This window comes from Andrographis paniculata, unplaced genomic scaffold (assembly GCF_009805555.1).
Source record: "Andrographis paniculata isolate CXL003 unplaced genomic scaffold, ASM980555v1 Contig62END, whole genome shotgun sequence".
Classification (NCBI taxonomy): domain Eukaryota; kingdom Viridiplantae; phylum Streptophyta; class Magnoliopsida; order Lamiales; family Acanthaceae; genus Andrographis; species Andrographis paniculata.
Window position 1 is genome coordinate 5,689,366 of NW_026137598.1, and position 18,790 is coordinate 5,708,155.

The 18,790-nt window shown below is 39.2% G+C and overlaps 5 protein-coding genes across 7 annotated transcripts; 2 read left to right on the plus strand and 3 right to left on the minus strand.

The window, feature by feature from the left end:
- Positions 1–85: 85 nt before the first annotated feature.
- On the minus strand, positions 86–2,273 carry LOC127260588 (probable serine/threonine-protein kinase PIX13). The gene is made up of 6 exons (XM_051288369.1): positions 2,128–2,273; positions 1,686–2,044; positions 1,467–1,602; positions 1,232–1,374; positions 1,017–1,140; positions 86–782 (listed from the first exon to the last, which is right to left on the minus strand). Exons 1-6 carry the CDS (start codon positions 2,198–2,200, stop codon positions 307–309), a joined length of 1,311 nt encoding a protein of 436 aa, XP_051144326.1. The 5' UTR covers positions 2,201–2,273; the 3' UTR covers positions 86–306.
- Positions 2,274–3,247: 974 nt separating this feature from the next.
- On the plus strand, positions 3,248–6,133 carry LOC127260590 (uncharacterized). Its single transcript, XM_051288371.1, has 5 exons — positions 3,248–3,741; positions 3,824–4,007; positions 4,205–4,411; positions 5,367–5,558; positions 5,650–6,133. The coding sequence occupies exons 1-5, from the start codon at positions 3,659–3,661 to the stop codon at positions 5,806–5,808; spliced, it is 825 nt and encodes a 274-aa protein (XP_051144328.1). The 5' UTR covers positions 3,248–3,658; the 3' UTR covers positions 5,809–6,133.
- On the minus strand, positions 5,591–12,317 carry LOC127260586 (protein NUCLEOLAR COMPLEX ASSOCIATED 4). Of its 3 annotated transcripts, XR_007840749.1 has the most exons (16): positions 11,915–12,317; positions 11,689–11,781; positions 11,458–11,534; positions 11,085–11,137; positions 10,918–10,969; positions 10,609–10,703; positions 10,173–10,270; positions 9,987–10,088; positions 9,316–9,374; positions 9,053–9,227; positions 8,467–8,640; positions 7,947–8,079; positions 6,809–6,866; positions 6,606–6,711; positions 6,231–6,467; positions 5,591–5,736 (listed from the first exon to the last, which is right to left on the minus strand). XR_007840749.1 is itself a non-coding variant. In XM_051288366.1 (15 exons), the coding sequence occupies exons 1-15, from the start codon at positions 12,269–12,271 to the stop codon at positions 6,288–6,290; spliced, it is 1,797 nt and encodes a 598-aa protein (XP_051144323.1). In that variant the 5' UTR covers positions 12,272–12,317; the 3' UTR covers positions 5,969–6,287. The 3 variants fall into 3 exon arrangements, 2 of the variants coding, with proteins under 2 accessions (XP_051144323.1, XP_051144322.1); XM_051288366.1 differs by lacking the exon at positions 5,591–5,736 and having other exon boundaries at positions 5,969–6,467; positions 10,188–10,270; XM_051288365.1 differs by lacking the exon at positions 5,591–5,736 and having other exon boundaries at positions 5,969–6,467; positions 11,915–12,316.
- A 132-nt stretch (positions 12,318–12,449) lies between these two features.
- LOC127260587 (calcium-dependent protein kinase 26-like) lies at positions 12,450–16,560 on the plus strand. Its single transcript, XM_051288368.1, has 10 exons — positions 12,450–12,782; positions 12,872–12,951; positions 13,298–14,128; positions 14,217–14,360; positions 14,439–14,591; positions 15,177–15,292; positions 15,417–15,584; positions 15,721–15,945; positions 16,032–16,179; positions 16,277–16,560. The coding sequence occupies exons 3-9, from the start codon at positions 13,372–13,374 to the stop codon at positions 16,155–16,157; spliced, it is 1,689 nt and encodes a 562-aa protein (XP_051144325.1). The 5' UTR covers positions 12,450–12,782; positions 12,872–12,951; positions 13,298–13,371; the 3' UTR covers positions 16,158–16,179; positions 16,277–16,560.
- LOC127260589 (uncharacterized) lies at positions 16,313–18,415 on the minus strand. The gene is made up of 5 exons (XM_051288370.1): positions 17,930–18,415; positions 17,136–17,803; positions 16,853–17,050; positions 16,712–16,776; positions 16,313–16,613 (listed from the first exon to the last, which is right to left on the minus strand). Exons 1-4 carry the CDS (start codon positions 18,156–18,158, stop codon positions 16,738–16,740), a joined length of 1,134 nt encoding a protein of 377 aa, XP_051144327.1. The 5' UTR covers positions 18,159–18,415; the 3' UTR covers positions 16,313–16,613; positions 16,712–16,737.
- Positions 18,416–18,790: the final 375 nt, after the last annotated feature.

Genomic DNA, 18,790 nt, shown 5'->3' on the forward strand with positions numbered 1-18,790 from the left:
AGCAACTCTAGTCACAATATGAGCTTACCATTCCTATAAAAAATGTGTCTATATCATATTTAAGATTCTTGGATCATAACCCTGATGAGCCTGCAAAAAAACCTTTCCATTCTGAATTAATAATATAGATATTAACATCAAATACCTCAACCAGATTTAGCTAGCTAGTAGTATTAATAGATCCATACATACAAGAACAAATCCTTCAACACTTTCTGTGTTGAAATCTACGACAGGAACATCTAATAGCCACCATGGTAAAAAGAATTACAAGATGAAAGAAACCATTCGACGAAAATGATCGAATTACGTGAGCGATGGTAACGGATAGGCCTGATTTTCTTGCTGCAGGCTCCTCGGAGGATGATGCCGCAGAGGAGATTGATGATGCAGTTGCTGCTGTCTGCATGATGATCTGTCAGCCGCTGCTCGGTGGCTGGAATGTTGCGCCCTTCTGGGCTCTCGAGGCCTCTCGTTGGCAGAATCTATGTTCGCCAATGTCTCAACGATTTCTTGCATCGATGGTCTGTTCTTAGGTTCATTTTCAAGACAGTTGAGAGCAAGCTGAGCTATTTGCAGCGCAGACCTCGACGGATACCTTCCTTGCAGACGCGAATCCATAATGTTCTTCAACTTCCTCCTGTCGGCTAACAATGGCTTTATCCAATCAACCAGATTGTGTCGCCCGGCGGGGCGATTTGTGTCGAGCGCGCGCAGCCCTGTCAGCGCTTCCACCAAAACCACGCCAAAACCATACACGTCGCTCTTCACGTACAAGTGGCCTGATAATAGACGATGTTAGAAATTTTGGGGGAATATAATGATTTTGTCTGATCCATCGTCAAAATAAAAGGCTTATATATAAGACTTAAATATAAATAATGTAATCTACGAATAATACCAAATCTAAATGTAAATTTATAAATCTAAAATCGAATATCTAAAATATCTCAACAACAGAATTAGCGTACATTGTCAAAGAAGTATCAAATTAATCATAAAGTTTACAATTGTACCTGTGGCAACATACTCGGGAGCTGCATAGCCGTATGTGCCCATGACCTGCGTCGTCACGTGCGATCTACTAGCTGTCGGGCCAAGTTTCGCGAGGCCAAAATCCGATATCTTGGCATTATATGACTGATCCATCAAAACCAAAAATTATCGATGTTATTTACAGTAACGCAATACAGGTTATGTGTAAATTGTGTGTGAACTTGAACTTAATTACCCCATCGAGCAAAATGTTCGAAGCCTTGAAGTCTCTGTATATAACTTTCTTATCCGAAGCGTGCAAGAACGCGAGACCGCGAGCCGAATCAATCAGTATCTTAAGCCTAATATCCCACGAAAGCGGCTGCACTGCCGATCCCCCTGAAAAAAAACATAAAAAACATCGATCGAAAGCTTTCGATTTTAAATGGACTCATTATACATAAGAACTAAACTGCAGCAGAAACTCTTACTTCCAAAAAGATGATTCTCTAAGCTTCCTTTTTGCATAAATTCATAGACAAGAAGCAATTCCTTATCCTCCCAACAGTACCCCAAAAGCTTAACCAGATTAGGATGTGAAAGCCTCCCAAGAAAATTAACCTCAGACTGCAAAATCAAAAACAGCTAAAGCTAAAAACACAGTCATCAATGGCGACGGGGAAGGAAGGATGACGACGAGAATGAAGCACCTGCCATTCTTGAAACCCCTGTATACTTTCAGAATTGAGCTTCTTAACAGCTATGACAGTTCCACTGTTACTACTTCCATTTTTGACGTCGAGCCAGCCTTTGTAAACCCTACCGAATCCGCCTTCTCCCAAAACGGTGTCGCTTCGGAAGTTCCTGGTGGCGGTTTTGAGTTCGGAGAATGAGAAAACCCTTAAATTCGGCTGAGGCAACATCTGCCCCACCGGAGCTCGGCTTTGATCGCCGGTCCCACTCGCCGCCGAGAATTTGCTGTTTCCAGAAACATCGATGCTGCTGCTGCTGCCTGATGAAGAAGATGTCGTGTTGCTGCTCACTGTCGTCGTCGTCTGCGAAATTGCCCCTGCCAATTGGGGGAAATTGATTACAGACAGATATCATCGATTATTACTCATTAGAGATCAGATTAGGTAAATTGAATTGAACCTGAAGTGAATTGTGTTGTGGAGGGAGGGCCATGATCGTGATCTACGGCAGCTGAACTGAAGCAAATCCCCATTGCAGTTGCAGGTAGCTAAGCTCTCTCTGATTAGAATCCAGAACAGACAGAGCATCAATGATATGAATTCGATAGATACATAGATAGATATGGCTTGACTTCGTCGTCGTCCTCCTCCTCGCTGCAGTTCACATAGCAATGTCCGGTTTGTCTGTTTCTTTACATCTCTCTCTCTCTCTCTCTCTCAATGAATCTGAAAGCTAAAGTCAAGTCAAACACCGCGTTCCATTAAAATATTATGAATGCCGACCCGCGACGGTCACAGTCAACGCATGGATGGATTGATGAAATCCAACGGCCCTTTCGCTTCCATTTTCAGATTCTGTGTATCCCTAAATTAAAACTAAACAATTGACATGTGTTCTATTAGCTTGAATATAATTCATTAGTTGTATGATAACACCTAACACAGAGAATCAAATTTTATATTAATATAAATGTAACATATAAATTAAAATATATTAAAAGAAAATAATTGAATAAGAAGAAAATAATTATATAAAATTATCTATGAAGACTTTTTTTATAAATAAACAAAAAATTGGTATATTATCATTGGATTTATATCGTTCATTAATAAACTATTTATTTCTTTTTCCGTAACATTACAAACAACTTTCCAATTTACAATATATTATACAAATATATTAAGTTTATGTTATAAATACTAGTAAGGTTATCTGAGTCTTTTTATTACTATTTCTATAATATACACTTTAATTTTATTTTTAAAAAATTAATTTATAATTTTTTTAATCTTAATTAGTTATCCTACTTTTTAATCGATAATTATTTTTATTATATGATAATTATTTTTAGTGATATATTTTTAATTATTTATTAATTATGTATAACATAGTACTGTGTAAAAGACAGAAAGAAACATAAAATGTGAAGCAGCTAACTTCAATTAATAAAGTTATTCTGTTATTTTGAATAAGGTTATTAGAGTTAATTAACACAGTAAGTAGGAATAATAACTAAACGTAATCAACACTGAGAATGCCTAACACGCTTAGCTTGCCTGGTCAACACAAAAAGATGTCGCTTTTTCCATTTGTCTAAGAGTGACGATCGATTGATTTTCATGGAAGTCAACATATACGGATGCAAAGTACTCGTAGTAATTATGACCCACTAATGGGCTGGCAGATGGCTAAGCTATATTTGAAGGGTTTGGATAAATTTGTCGTTATTTGAAGCGTGATTGAGTCTAGTCTAGGGTTTTGTAATTGATGGCGTCAGGTGGGTGCATTTATTCGATCCAAGTAAATACATGGCTCTGAAATTTGGGGGTTAGGGTTAGGGTTCGAGCTCGAGCAATAATCTACAGTCTCGAATCAGCTTTAATTTGTTTTTTCCACGTTCTTCTTGCTGTTCTTTAATCGCGATCATAATACCGATCACCAATGGCATACACACACACTCTACATCAGACTCGATCCTCCCGTCGACGCCATGTGCATAGCCGCGTTCCTATGGAAGTCTCATCCACGCTATCCTTTCGTCCTCCTCCTTAACCGAGACGAACACTACAATCGGTATGTGGATTTGGATTTTCCCTCGCCATTTCATCGAAATCTCAATTTTCTTTTCTGATTCTCCTTTCGATGTCGATCGCAGGCCTACGACGGCGTTGGCGTGGTGGGAGAACGGCGAAATTCTGGGCGGAAAGGACGGCCTCGCCGGCGGAACCTGGCTGGCCTGCAACCGCACCGGAAAGCTTGCTTTTCTTACCAATGTCAGGGAAAAAGCGACTTTACCGGCCAGAAATAGCAGAGGGGATCTCCCTGTTCGCTTCTTAAAGGTAATTTAATCAATTCACTTTCTGCATTCAGATTCGTTAGAGCAAAGAACACATAATTTGGGCGAATTAGGTCATGTAAAAGGGCTTCCTGAATTGAAAACCCCTTTTACAGTTAATTGAATTGAATTGTGTTCCTTTATTTGGGCTGCTTAGGTTTAGCAATCTGTAACAGATTATGTGCCTTGGGCTTCTTGCAGAGTGAGAAGAGTCCCAAGGAATTTGGTGAGGAGCTTGTGGGGCAAGTAGAGGAATACAATGGATTCAATCTCGTCGCAGCTGATCTTCGCGCGATGACAATAGTTTACATAACCAACAGGCCGAAAGATAATGGTCTGTCAGTAACAGAAGTTTCTCCAGGCATTCATGTCTTGTCAAATGCAAAGCTGGACACGCCGTGGCCTAAGGTACACTATCACATATCGAACTCCTCTAATCAGTTGACTAAATCTCGAAGAGCTTCGATAGAAAACTTGTCCCAATCCTTGTCCCTACTTAACAGTGGACTCTTTTACATCGTCTCGCCCAATAAATATGTTGAGCATTGTCATAAAATAAGCTTAATTGAATTAGGTGCATATTGAATGGCGAGTAGTCCCACCAAATAGAGACTTAGAATAAGCTTTGTAAATTCTAGGCTCTGGACTCATATATTGATTCCGTTTTATTGAGTTCTTTGATTTTCTCATATCACATTCTTAATGGCTGCGAAAATAGGTACAGATCTTGATTATAGGTTATATAAGAGTTAGCTTAAGACAAACAAATACCATTAGTTTCCAGCTTACTTTGGGGTCTCATAAATTGGTGGAGCTGACTTTAGAAGGCGTTTTTGACTAATAATGGAAGCATAGAATAATTGGTGCATAGTGTGGAGAGATGTAATAAATGGAGGCCATAAGTGGAGCTGACTTTAGAAGGCTTCTTGTTCTTTGACTAATAAATTATCTAGACATCCATTTTGTGGTTTATAGCCCTTCTGTAGACTCTGTTCTCTAGGATATCTTAGATGTTTCGAACATCACTCGAGGAATACGAAGCATACATTGTTGATTACGAAGCTCTTTTGTTATTTGTTATGTGACTTATAAATGGCAGCAGCCATGCTACTAATTCTTCCGACTTTAGAAGGCTTCTTGTTCTTTGACAAAAAATATTATCTTGACATCCATTTTTGTGGTTTATAGCCCTTCTGTAGACTTTGTCCTCTAGGATATCTTAGATGTTTCGATCATCACTCAAGGAATACGAAGCATAAATTGTTGATTACAACGTTCTTTTGTTTATTTGTTATGTGACTTTTCAATTGCAGCAGCCATGCTTATCATCCTTCAAAGTCTCACACGGTTAGTTGCACTACAGGCTCTAAGACTGCGGCGCAGTTTTGAAGATGTTATAGGAAAATGCTTTGAAGGTGAAATATCAGTAAAAGATATGACTGAAGGCATAATGAAGGACACTAATAAGGATGATGAATGTGAGTTACCAGGCATCCTTTCACCGGATTACGAATACGCTGCAAGTGCCATTTTTGTGGAAGCAAATCTACCTTCGGTAATTGGACTTGTTCATCTACTCAATATATTCGCACGCTTCAATCCCTTCATCATGCCAAACATCGTCAAGTACTGTTTCTAATTCACAGGGACCATACGGAACAGTAAGCACTTCTGCAGTGACTATGAAGTATGGTGGGGAAATATGCTTTTATGAAAGGAGTTTGGAGAAAGACCTGTGGCGCGAGCAGACAATTAGCTATCGGATTGAAACAGAGAAAATTGCATCACGACCCATTCGTGGTTAAATGAATCCAATGGCAACCGAAATGATTAATATGTGTTTGATTAATCTATTCTGAAGTAAAACAAATCAACTCTATATTTGTGGATAGCATTAATAATCTCTTAATGCTTGTGACATACAGTTTCACATTCATTTAGCAATCAATTTATAGTTTGCATATGTAGTCATAATTTATCATCATTATCCTCAATGACATGTTCAAAAAATACATCTTAACAAAAATTTCAATAGTGGACAAACCAGCTGCTGTTCTAAGTATGATCTTGACATCTAGTCTGCCAAAAATCACCTCAGCAAAACTATTTTCAACCTACCAACAGAATTAATATCAAAATTGCAGATATAAAGATAAGACTAGCAAAAGATCAACCCAGAGTTATGCCAATCAGCATTGATAAATGTAAACATATGCTTGTAAGTTACCGTCATTCCCCCTCATTTTGTCCCCTTATCTTTCATCTGATTCCACCGGGTTTGAATTTATCGCGCTGTCCGCTTCCGCTTTTCAGATTTTACAGTTGTTTCTCCACCATCTATCACATTGACAGATTCCTCGGCTTCGGGCTTGAATGTCCAACCCTCAAAGTCAGACTCTGAGAACAAATGTGTAGGAGTTGCTTTGTAGAATGCCAATGGTACCTGTCTGACCCTCGGTCTTTCCTGTGTAAATCAACAGAATAAGCACCAAGGCATGGCATCAGAACAAAGTAATGACACGTCTGTTGTGATTCGTATCAATTGTAAAGGAAAAATATTATATGGAATTCCTGCAAAACCATTGATGATAAACCACAATACCTCAGCATTGAAAATTGTTGCATATGAGCCATGACAAAAATCTTTAATAGCAATTTCAGGTGTTCTAGTCCTGAATGCTAAATCATTCTCCATGGACAAAACAAATCTGGCAAAGCTCAAAGGATTAGTTATAATTAGAAAGACCAAGTTCAGCATGTGACAGCATGCTACAAATAAGTACACAAGGTGAATAAATGTGATACCTGGACACAGCAGGGCAGTAATGATGGCGAAGAGATTCTATTTCCCAGAGAGAGCTGCCTGTTGAATTCCGGCATGTGCACATATTAGTTATATTTGAAAATACGAGAATAACGTCGTCATTTTCAAGATGAAACAAGCACAGGAGCGTAATCACTGCTAGTAAATAACGTCGTCATTTTCAAGATGAAACAGTGCAGGATTGATGGCTTGAAATCGAATGAACAAAAACATGCATTACATAAACAATGAGATTGATGCAAATAGGGTGTCAATTTAGATTTTCGAAGGAAGAATTTGACTGGGTTAAAACTAATAATTTTCTAGCACTTCCTCCGATTCTGTTAGGGAGAAAAAAACTTGCACAATGATAGCAGGCAAGATATCAACGATGTCCAACACTATGCTTGATCGAGCATGAGTACTAGTACACATTCATATTTATTGCTATCATGGTATATACACCACATGTCAGAGAAACAGGGTAACTCAATATTTGTGAGCTGTCAACATTTAAGATACAATCTTTGCTGTAAAATTTTCATTGCAAGGCACCACTTCCAATTCTTTGTTTCCCATTCGTTCTTAGATTGACAACTTGGATCAGCTTAAGCGCAACTTCATTTAACTTCTCAATCAATTTAACTTATAAATTAGAATTAGAATTTTTTTTTTTACAAGAAAGTAGGAGGCTAGGAGCTATATACAAGTGCAACTTGGATCAGCTTAAGCGCAACTTAAGATAATTTAACTTATAAATTAGAATTAGAATTTTTTATTTTACAGGAAAGTAGGAGGCTAGGAGCTATATACAAGTGAAACAAAACTAACAAATAATATATATTAAAATAAAGGCAGGTGCTCATACAAGCACAAGAAGAAACCTTTGTTTACTTTATTCATAATTTAACTTTAGAAGGTGGGTGCCCCTTATGATTATGGTCCTAGTCTATATTATTCTTAATAGCTAACTGGCAAAAGGAAGCAAGTTAAGTGAGAGAAAAAAACACTTAACTGAATAGTAGTTTAGGACCATTGTTGTTTCGTTCATGTTATGTGGAAAACAATAGATGGCCATGTAAATGCAACATAAATATAAATCATTAGAAAAGAAGAAAAAAAAAAACAAATTGAACTTACGCATGGCATTAGCATCCTTGGGATTATTTTCCTCATTGTTGAAGTAATCAATTCCAGCTTTATCCTGCGACGTCTCCTGGTTGGCAATGCCATTATCTTCTGAAGTTTCTGTAGTAGTTTCAGTGCCACCTTCCTGCATTTTCACCGTGTCCATTCTCAAGCGAACTTTCACATACATCAACAAATGCAGAGAAGAGGTATACACTAGAATCCCTGTTTTTCTATGAATTGCAAGTTCTGCTAAAAGTAAAAGATCTATGAAGTACAAAATCTCAATGTCAACACATGCTCTTTATGTTATCAGTGAAAACCCTACAGACAATACATGAAGAAACAATTTAAAAAGTTTACCTAGCAAGCATGATATCTGATAAGGCTAAAAGTAAATACACGTGTTAAGGTGCCTAGGTTGTAGTTCCATGATATCTATAAGATTTATAACAGCAAGGATAATTCTTCATAACAAGCATAGCATATATACTATAGAGACCAATAGTTGTAAGAAAAGAAAACTACTCACTCGATGCACCAAAAAGCTAATTGAAGGATGTCTCAGTAAAAGGTTGTGCACCAAAGCAACAATAACTAGTGCTCCTGAAGGAGGAACAAAGAGTGCAAGCCTCCCCAACTTCTTGCAAAAGGCAGCAACCATATAAGCAGGGAGGAGTGATGATTTCAAGCAGGCGTCCAGTAGCTGAGATTAACATTGAAATTATTAGCCAAAAGGAGAGAGTGTTATTCAGTGCACCTTGCCAAAGATGCATTCTAATAGAAAATTGAATTTTATAGAGAGAACTTATTACCAACCGCCACAATTTAATCAACTGCTATTAAATCTTATAATATACACATCCATTGAAACACGCATTCTACCACTTTACAACACAGCTTTTGAGGGAAGATCCAAATCCGTCTCAATGCATTCGCTTTAGTAAAATGTGTTTACTTGTGTTTTTTCGGGGGCTTTTTTTGGATGTGATTATTTTGGTGAAAATATAGCAGACTAAATAGTACAAATTGAAGAAAAAACATGTGAACAACAAGTAGATTTCTGCCATGCATGCCTGAATGCAATCTATGGAACTTCAAAAAGACTATATACTTACCTGGAAGAATTTTGCACGATGTTTTGCCAAAAAGATAGAGGGCTCCAGCAGAGCATAAAGTTTATCATAGAAATTGGGATATTCCAGACCATGTTGTGTCATGAGAATGAACAGACTACTTAGAGCCATAACACTGACTACGTTCCCAATGTCATAAGTTCGAGTCAAGAAATCACTGCATAGAGACGAAAACAAGGCAGATATGTCTTCAAACATGCATGTATAAAGAATGATTTAAAGAAAGGAATTTCTAATACATTTACCATAACATAATTGGATTGGAGAGGTAAGGGATGACATCCTGATGAAGGCTAACAAGAACCTGTTTACAAACATACAGGGTAAGTCAAGAATAAAAATAAGATTTGCCATCCCAAACTACAACTAATATCAACACAAAGAACAAAGGAAAAACTAAAGGGTTGTTAGTTAAGTAAACAACAAAATCTTATGAAATTTTTTCAGGAAAATAAATTTAGCAGACTTCCTAAAAAAATTAGTAGAGACATAGGGTGTGTTTGTTTGGGGGTTTGGATTTTGGATTGGGATTTGAATAGTAAAAATTTTGAATTTGAATAGTTGTATGATGTGATATAAATAGGGTTTGATGTGATGTTTTGAATGTAAAATTGATTTTTAGTATAATATAAAAAATGAAAAATAGGTGTTTGATGTGATGTTTTTGGGGGGAAAAAATTGGATGAATAGTAGAAATCCTTCAAAATCCTTCAAACAAACACACCCATAGTAGAAAAAACGTAAAATCCTCTATCTCAATCTGTACTTCAGAACTCATATTATTGAATATGTGAATCTGATTCTTACTGGACTAACTCAAGCATGGATTATTCTTTCAAATGGCTAACATACCAAGAATAACCATTAAAGAATGAAAGAACTGTGGACAACCAATGGATCCAATAAAAATCATTACCTCCTTGTATACATCAAGGGGAAGAGGCAATCTGAGGAATGATATCCATGCTTTGGTAAATTTTAATTTCATTTTTTTCCATATGCTTCGATGTGGCAAAACCTGTAAATTGCCAAAACGTGACTTAAAGGAAGCTCAAATTGCACACCCATTTAAGACAATGTATCCTTGAAATACTTCTACTACCTCTATAGAACGAACTTTGTTTTTGGCCCCCTGAGACTTCCTCTGTTTATCTTCCAGGTCAACACATTCTTTGTCATTGCTTTTTCCAGGGAAAACACCTATCATATACAAAGAAACCACAATAAACAAAGCTGTCAACCAAAAATCTACAGTAGGAGCTGATTAAGTTAAATTGTAGAAAAGAGTCCATGCAGCTATGAAATCATGCAAGTTAAATACAAATGCTTGAGAAGGCACATGAGGAGATTTTTGAGTAAATCTCTTCGTTTTATCATTACAAACACTTTCGATGAAGACAAGGAAATTACTGAATGATCAGTACAATGACAACTAGATATACTCTCTCTGTTTATTCCAATTCCAGAAGTGAACAATGAAATGCAAGGGAGGACAGCAATAGTAAGTTCTTGTGAAGCTTAGATACAACAAATATTACCTGAAGCACTCCATATATTTAACTCTTTCTCTGAATCTTCCAATGACGGCATTTGAGATAGTAAATTATGAATTTTACGAACTGAGAGTTCCATGCTACATAAAGAGAGAGAAATCAGAAAGGGTCCCCTATGGGGAGTCTGGAGGAAAAAAGAAATGATAAAATGGAAATCAAGCATCATAGTGTAATTATCATTCAAAAGTTACACCAGAAACAAGTTTAACGGAATTAAGAAGATTATGAGAGTTGATATGTAAGTACAACTGTTACACATCAGTTCAGATATTTATTTCTAAAGTACCTACTGACCTTGATTGCGTCTGGATACCATCCTTGCCATCTGAACACAAACTTTTGTCTTCTGAGGAGAAAAACAATAATTTTCTCAGAAAGGAACTGATTTGAACAAAGAGCATGGTAACTTATCAATAATTTTAAAAACTGATGAAAAAAAAAAAAGGAAACGCAAGGAATACCTTTCCCTTCCAGAGTCCGAGCCAGCTTTCCCAGACTGATGTAAGTAAAGTAACTGCATAAATACAGGGGAAGCTGAACCAATAAGTGGGCATAGAATGACACATACACATGTAAAAAAGATGTCCAGGAGAACTTTAAAGTTAAAGTTTAGCAAAATAACAAAATCTAAACAGTATTTCAAGATCTTAGAAAAAGAAAGTATGCAGTGAATTACTCAGTGAATTATTCAGATTTTACGGAACCAATCCTACAAAAAGTATGGCATTCTTAAAACATCTAATTCACTTTATATATATCATAGCAAAATTAGTATGCAAGAATATAGTAAATTGCTTCAGAGGTGGTGTAATGATCAAGGGCGGTGGGTCATACCATACATCAATGTAATTGAAATACTTTGCTACAAGCAAATCAAATAAAACGTCATCAGAGCTGATTGTTGAGTGAACCTGTCCAGCACAGAGCCATGGAAAATTATTAAAGCAATCAAGTAGGAAATAGCAAACAGATAGCCATTAGCCACCCTGATAAGCTTGGGAAATAAAAGGTTAAAGAGGAACCCAATCACAGGAGTAGCAAAGGGGAGACAGACTCCAAACTTACCAAAACATCAAGAAGTCGGTGATATATAGCAGAATGAAATTTTCCAGCATGCCCCACTTTCACGAACTCCATTATCGCGTCCAGCACAACTTCCTGTCCCATAAGAAACAACCAACATTCAGCACAACCCGGAGTTTTATCCGTTTACTAACATTCAAAACTATTAAGTAAATAACACATGTGAAAAAGTAAGTGAACAAAACAACATAAAGTCAGCTAAAGGTACCCGAAGAGCATCCTCGCACTCAGACGCGACGACAACGTTAGTGAGGCGCAGCATAAAATCGTCGAACTTGGATCGCAGCCATGTGCGATACTTAAATTCAGGATCAGGGTGAGTTTTCGGAGGTTCCGAGGAAGAGGACGCCGGGAGTTGAGGCACAAGCGGAGTAAAAAACGACTGGAGGGAGAGGAGGCACTCAAGAACGAACTGCGGAGGCGAATCGACGCTGATGAATTTGAGAAGGTGGGAGAGGTTGTTGACGTGAGCTCTAGAAGTCAGCAACTGTTGCCCAAGAATTTTCAAATCAGAAAGCTCGTCCCCCTTTTTCTGCTTCTTCTTCGCCGACGGAGCGCCCGCCATGGCAAGGGCTGCAAGGGTTTAACGAATAGGGAAGATGATTACTATTTGCGGGTGGGTATTTATAGACATGAGAAAATTGCAATTTAATCCCTATATTTAAGAAGTTTTCAATTTCAGTACTGTAGATCTTTTCTTTCATCCTGTATTTATTTTTCCCATTTCAGTTTCCATGGTGTCTTTAGGGCTTCTTCAGAGAGAAGTCAAACGATGAGTAGCTAATTCCTTCGTCTTATCCACGCGGGCAATTCGATTGCGGTGAATGCACTCAACTGGCAGCACCAGCAACAGTAGGAAAGCGATGGATGGAAGAATGGAAGGAAACCAAATTAAGAACACTTCGTACAACTGCTCTAGGTTCGATGGAGTGAGAATTGCGGAGTTAGAGAGGACGCCGCCGGAGCTGTGGTGGCGCTCTGTAGATCTTCTTCCTCGATCGATCAATTTCAATCGTGACCCCAACCAATCCCCACTTATTACCCAACCATATGTTGGTACACGCGCATGGTGGTTGGTAGGTACATATAAAAATACGTACCTTTGACTCTGTCTCCTCCGCTTAACGTTTTTCCGGGTAATAATATTTACCATGCTTCCTTCCAGCTTCTTGTTTCCCTTTCTTATTGCCTGTGGTCTTCCTTGGAAATGGAGGCGCCTTGGATTTCTGCTCTTTGATCTCTTGTGTACGCACTTCTCCTTTTTCCCCCAATTTTCTTCTTTCGCTTCATGATTGGATATATATATATGTTCTTCGAGTGTTCTTCTTTCGATTTCCTCTTGAAAAATCATGTCTGTATTTCTGGATCGGATCTGGTTTTTTTTTTTCATACGACACGTCTCATCTATTGTCGTTTGTGCAGTCCCTTTGTCCATCTATTTTGCAAGCCCTTTTCCCCTTTGCTCGTTGTAGCTGGATTTGGGATTGAAATTTTCATTAATAGCATTTATTACTGTGAAATTTCTTGTCTAATGACGACAGTTTGGAGGTAATGGTATGATTCTTGATTTCATTGATCATATTTGTTGCAGAGTTATGGCATAGTTTGCTTTGCTGCGGACAAATTATTGGATGTGTTGGGAAGGAAGGACAGTGAAGGTGTTTGATGGGCAATACATGCCGCGGATCAGTCGGAGGCAAACCTTTCCAGGGCTACGCCGAGCCCCATGAGCAATCCGGCTCGAAGCACAGGGCATCATCCACCCATTCCAGCTCAAATTCTTCTGATATATTTTCCCCCAACAGCCTGATCTCAGGTCAAGAGTTTTCGAGGGATTCGCAGCCAAACAAGGACAAGGATCAACTTTTGGCGAAGAAAGATAGCATCATGAACAGGAGCACCACTAACCAAGCTTATTTTGTGTTGGGTCATAAAACTGCTAATATCAGAGATCTTTACACACTTGGCCGGAAATTAGGGCAGGGGCAATTCGGGACGACTTACCTGTGCACAGAAATCGCCACAGGCATTGATTATGCTTGTAAATCTATTTCGAAGAGGATGTTGATTTCAAAAGAGGATGTTGAGGATGTCAGGAGGGAGATTCAGATAATGCACCATTTGGCCGGTCACAAGAATATAGTCACCATTAAGGGAGCTTACGAGGATAATCTGTATGTTCACATTGTCATGGAGCTTTGCAATGGAGGCGAATTGTTTGATCGAATTATACAGAGGGGGCACTATAGTGAGCGAAAGGCAGCAGAGCTGACTAAGATCATTGTAGGAGTTGTTGAGGCATGCCATTCACTTGGAGTTATGCATAGAGACCTTAAACCCGAGAATTTCCTTTTAGTTGATAAAGATAATGATTTCTCACTAAAAGCTATAGATTTCGGACTCTCTGTTTTCTTCAAGCCAGGTGGGAATAAAGCTGTTTTCTTTTATGGCTTTATTCTCTTGATGTGATATGCTAAATTAGTGAGCTTTGAAACGATGTACTTCTTCAGGTCAGATCTTCACGGATGTGGTTGGAAGCCCGTACTATGTGGCGCCTGAGGTTCTTTTGAAACATTATGGCCCAAAGGCTGATGTATGGACAGCAGGGGTCATTCTGTACATATTGTTGAGCGGCGTTCCTCCGTTTTGGGCAGGTAAAGTTTTTTGAGAAGTCAAGTCTATAATTCATTTGGCAGGGCAATGAACTGACCATGCGTTTCGTAACTGTTCAGAAACTCAGCAGGGAATATTTGATGCTGTTTTAAAAGGACACATTGATTTTGATTCTGACCCATGGCCGCTGATATCAGAAAGTGCCAAGGATCTCATTCGAAAGAGCTTATGTATGCAGCCTTCGGAGCGGCTAACTGCACATGAAGTACTATGTATGATGCTCTTCTTTCATTTAATTTTCTTGCCGGTTCTTTCTTTTTAATTGATAGGATATTCATGTTTCATTTTTGTGTGTCCAGTTGAGTAGTTTGGAGGTTCAGAATAGAAAGAAAGATGGGACAAAATGCAGAGGAAGGGATATAATTTTCTCCCAAATTGAGTTGAAAGTATTGTGGGGAAGAACTAAATCCATCCAAATCCCACCCTTTTACTTCCCATTTAAAACTTCCAAACTCAAGATTTCTTTCAATTCCGTATCTTCAATCAAACTAACCATTGCTTTATGGTGAAATCTTTTGATTCCAAAAACTAAAAAGTTATAATGGGAATGATATTCTCAAATAATCCATCCAAGAGATGGTTTTAGTGCAACATGGATTGCTGAATGCTTGTTCTTCTGCCCTGAAGATAGATTCCCCCAAGATATTTTTTTAGGGTTATCGACATCTAGAACTTGTGATAATCACTGTAGTGATTTTTGGGAACATCAGTTGTGTAGTGATTTATATGTGTTGATAGGTTTTCTTTGCGATGCTGTACTTAATTATCAATCCTCCTCTATATCGTAAACTATATAGGTCATCCTTGGATATGTGAAAATGGTGTGGCACCTGACAGAGCTCTCGATCCAGCTGTGCTCTCCCGTCTCAAACAATTCTCTGCAATGAATAAATTGAAGAAAATGGCTTTAAGGGTATGCAACAAGAACAAGCAGAATTTATCGGTTCTTGCTTCACATAACTTTTATTTTGTTATCAATTACAATAATGTGTAGTTTTTCATAACTTATAACGTGGCACTTCTTGTTTTTTGTCTAGTTTATAGCTGAAAGCTTGTCGGAAGAGGAGATTGCGGGCTTGAGAGAGATGTTTCAGGCCATGGATACTGACAACAGCGGAGCGATCACATTTGATGAGCTTAAAGCCGGTTTACGAAAATATGGCTCCACGTTAAAGGATACAGAAATACGCGATCTTATGGATGCGGTACAGCTACTTTTAGTTAAGGAATACGCCTGTCTGATTTCTTGTCCTAATTCTTATGACATTTGAGAGACGCTTTCTAATAGACCAGTTACCGGCGCCTGTAGTTGCTGATTGATTGTTGCTGCTGTGGTTGCAGGCTGATGTAGACAACAGTGGAACTATCGACTACGGAGAATTTATAGCAGCAACGATCCATTTGAATAAACTCGAACGCGAGGAACATCTTTTGGCGGCTTTTCATTATTTTGACAAGGATGGCAGTGGTTACATTACAGTTGATGAACTTCAACAGGCTTGTGCTGAACATGGCATGACAGATGTTTTGATTGAAGACATTATCAAAGAAGTTGATCAGGATAATGTTGGCCATAATTTTTTAAGTTGAATTTTTGCTGGATGATTAAATAGTATGCTGTTGTTAACATTCTATTTCATCTTGTTTTCCAGGATGGAAGAATCGATTATGGCGAATTCGCCGCCATGATGACGAAAGGCAATCCGGGCATTGGAAGACGAACAATGCGAAAGAGCTTGAAAATCAGCATGAGAGATGCTCCTCCGGAAGCGCTCTAGATTTCCGACTTTATGTTAACAGGTAAATACCCTAAACTCGGTTTTTTGAGCATATCTTGGAAGATTTGTGTCGAGTATTATGCCGTGTCCTGTGTATTGAATGTGTATTATAAATACAGATTATATACACTATACACTGGAGATGATGCTGTGGCTAAAAGCAAAGAAACTTCATGTATTGGCAGTGGTACGGCGATCAAAACCTGGTTCTGAGTTATTTGAGCTATGTTACAGTATAACTTGTGTATTCCAAAACTTACCTGCAATGTTGTATTGCATATAATAACAAATTCAACAGTTCGCTAGCTTAGATCAGTTATTCTTCTTCCACACTTGTCGATCTTAGAAACGGTGCATGTGATTATCTTCCTGCATCTATGGCTACCTTTTTTCATTTTCGCAATCAATTGTGTCTAAATTTCCCCGTCGGATTGCTCGTGTTTTCTTTTTAACCATCTGTAACACGATAGGAGTAGCAAGATTTCATTTGTAAGGGGCATGGATGATATTCGAGAAAGCTCTGGTAATGGAATAAATTATGGAGTACGAAATACCTGGATTGTAACCTGATCTTCTGCCATTAAAGGGGCACTATAGTTTCTGTTGCTACTGCAATCTCCTGCAACAGAAATGGAGGATTGTCACCAAATAGCAAACCATGTGGTGAAGGAAACGATAGCGAAAGAGAACGATACCTTGAGTTCTCCGGAGTTTGAGAAGGTGCATTTCGAAGTTATGGCGTGGCCGGGAGATAACAACCATCCGGCTTCGCAGCAAGTTTCCAGGTCCTCTGTCTTCTGCACCGAACACCATAGTTGCTTCGGGAGTAATACGATGCTATCGACATCTCGGACTGATTTGCGCACAGATACGCCCCGGAGTTCTTCAATCGACTATTGATGAATTCAATTTCGTTATTCTGTGTATATTGTTTGGTGTTGTGTGCAAATGCAAGACAGGAAATGCAGAATTACTAACATGATGCCGTGTATTGTCGAAGGCGGCAACAGCAGCGGCGCCCTGCCATACGACGGAAACCTGTGAGGCTTCGAGGGGCTGGGTGGCGGCAAATGCAGAGTCGCGAATGGCACATCCGCCCAACTGATCGCCGTTCCTGAATGGACCGTACCATTGCTCGACAAACACAGTGATTTGCCGCAGCTTCAGCTCGGAGTTTCCTGCCTCGAGGAGCTGAATGATTCGAACTCTCGACTCTTTGTCTTGGGGATCAATCAAACAGTGCTCCAACTCCATCAGTCGATAATCTGCCATGGAAATAGGCTGCGGAGGCCACAATGCTACATAGCAGCCTGAAGATTGGTATGCGAAGGGGAAGGATTCGCACTCAGAGGATGCATTTGTTACACACCTCTCCTGAACGGCGAATCTGGTGGCGGCGTCGGCTTCGCATCCGACAGTTGGAAGGAGCTTAATGGATTTGTAGATGAAGGAGATGAGATGGCTACCGGACTCGGTTTGGGCGAGGGTAGGACACTGCGTCTGCCAATCGAAGACTTTAACCTCCCATTCTCTGTAAGCCTCCGGAACTACATTCTCCGGCAGCTCGATAGGCTTCCCCTCCGCCGTGAAATCGGCTCCGAATCCGTCCCACTCACCGGACACATTATCCGAAAATTTCGCCCATCCTTGAGGGATGGAAACAAAGCAGTTAATCAGAAACAGTTAACTGCACGAAATCAATTTCACAATATGGAATTGAACTCTGGTGAAGGATTATCGGAGAGTTAACAAGAGGAATTCGATCAAATTACCACTGCTGCTACCACGCGTGGAAGCAGGCGTTTGGTGAACGTCCAGATCGGCGGAGGAGACGGAAGAAATTGGAGGAACGGCGGCAGGGTTAGAGCGAGAATTCTTCGGCTGCTTACCGTCGAAATACGGTAGGAGTGTATTTGAGAAGCTGCGAAGCCGATTTCCAAGGAGTTGCGGCGGTGACGGCAAGTAGGATGGCCGGAGATTGTTGACGGAGAAAACGGCCATAGTAATACAATACCTCTCCGGTGACGATGGAGTACAGAAGGAATTTAATAATTAATTAAATTTAAAATGGTGCTAAAAAAAGTTGGTGCTAAGATATAAGCACGCGCGCGGCGCGTGCGCGTGTGTGTGGTGCAGAAGACAAGGGAGAGAGGTTGGACAATATTAATTCCCACGTCGCGGCCAAACATGACATGAATAATAAATAATAATAATAATAATCATAATATTCGATTGAAGCACTGTCATCCATATGCAGCATTTGCCGACTATACCAAAACCACGTTCCATTTGTGTTGGATGTAAAAGATGTTCTACAGTTAGTTTTTCCTAATTAAAAAATAAGATTCAAACTGACATTTGAACTTTAAAGTTGAGACTTTAATAATGTTCAAATATGTTACATAGAAAATGTTACCAAGGAGATAAATTGTGAATTAGTTAATTAATAATATGTGAGTAGGTGTCCCGGACCGATTACATGAAGCCCGGCCCGGTTAAGATGATTGGTGACAGCACACCAACCAACCCGACCTTTCTCCAAGAAACACGGGGAGCACCGACACGACAGACACGTACAAAATCATCATACAGCTAACACCACCACACAGCCATGGCGGCGGCGGCGGTGACGA

Coding starts and splice junctions, on each gene's coding strand:
- LOC127260590 (XM_051288371.1), top strand. CDS start 3,659: ATGTGCATAGCCGCGTTCCTATGGAAGTCTCATCCACGCTATCCTTTC. Junction 4,412..5,366: donor TGGACACGCCGTGGCCTAAG/GTACACTATCAC, acceptor GTTGCACTACAG/GCTCTAAGACTGCGGCGCAG. Junction 5,559..5,649: donor TGGAAGCAAATCTACCTTCG/GTAATTGGACTT, acceptor TCTAATTCACAG/GGACCATACGGAACAGTAAG.
- LOC127260588 (XM_051288369.1), bottom strand. CDS start 2,200: ATGGGGATTTGCTTCAGTTCAGCTGCCGTAGATCACGATCATGGCCCT. Junction 1,603..1,685: donor AGGGGTTTCAAGAATGGCAG/GTGCTTCATTCT, acceptor TTGATTTTGCAG/TCTGAGGTTAATTTTCTTGG. Junction 1,375..1,466: donor AGAGAATCATCTTTTTGGAA/GTAAGAGTTTCT, acceptor GTTTTTTTTCAG/GGGGATCGGCAGTGCAGCCG.
- LOC127260587 (XM_051288368.1), top strand. CDS start 13,372: ATGGGCAATACATGCCGCGGATCAGTCGGAGGCAAACCTTTCCAGGGC. Junction 14,129..14,216: donor CTCTGTTTTCTTCAAGCCAG/GTGGGAATAAAG, acceptor GTACTTCTTCAG/GTCAGATCTTCACGGATGTG. Junction 14,592..15,176: donor AACTGCACATGAAGTACTAT/GTATGATGCTCT, acceptor TAAACTATATAG/GTCATCCTTGGATATGTGAA.
- LOC127260586 (XM_051288365.1), bottom strand. CDS start 12,271: ATGGCGGGCGCTCCGTCGGCGAAGAAGAAGCAGAAAAAGGGGGACGAG. Junction 10,704..10,917: donor GGTATCCAGACGCAATCAAG/GTCAGTAGGTAC, acceptor CTCTTTATGTAG/CATGGAACTCTCAGTTCGTA. Junction 10,089..10,172: donor ACAAAGTTCGTTCTATAGAG/GTAGTAGAAGTA, acceptor GGCAATTTACAG/GTTTTGCCACATCGAAGCAT.
- LOC127260589 (XM_051288370.1), bottom strand. CDS start 18,158: ATGGCCGTTTTCTCCGTCAACAATCTCCGGCCATCCTACTTGCCGTCA. Junction 17,804..17,929: donor CACGCGTGGTAGCAGCAGTG/GTAATTTGATCG, acceptor CCATCCCTCAAG/GATGGGCGAAATTTTCGGAT. Junction 16,777..16,852: donor CAAACTCCGGAGAACTCAAG/GTATCGTTCTCT, acceptor TTTCTGTTGCAG/GAGATTGCAGTAGCAACAGA.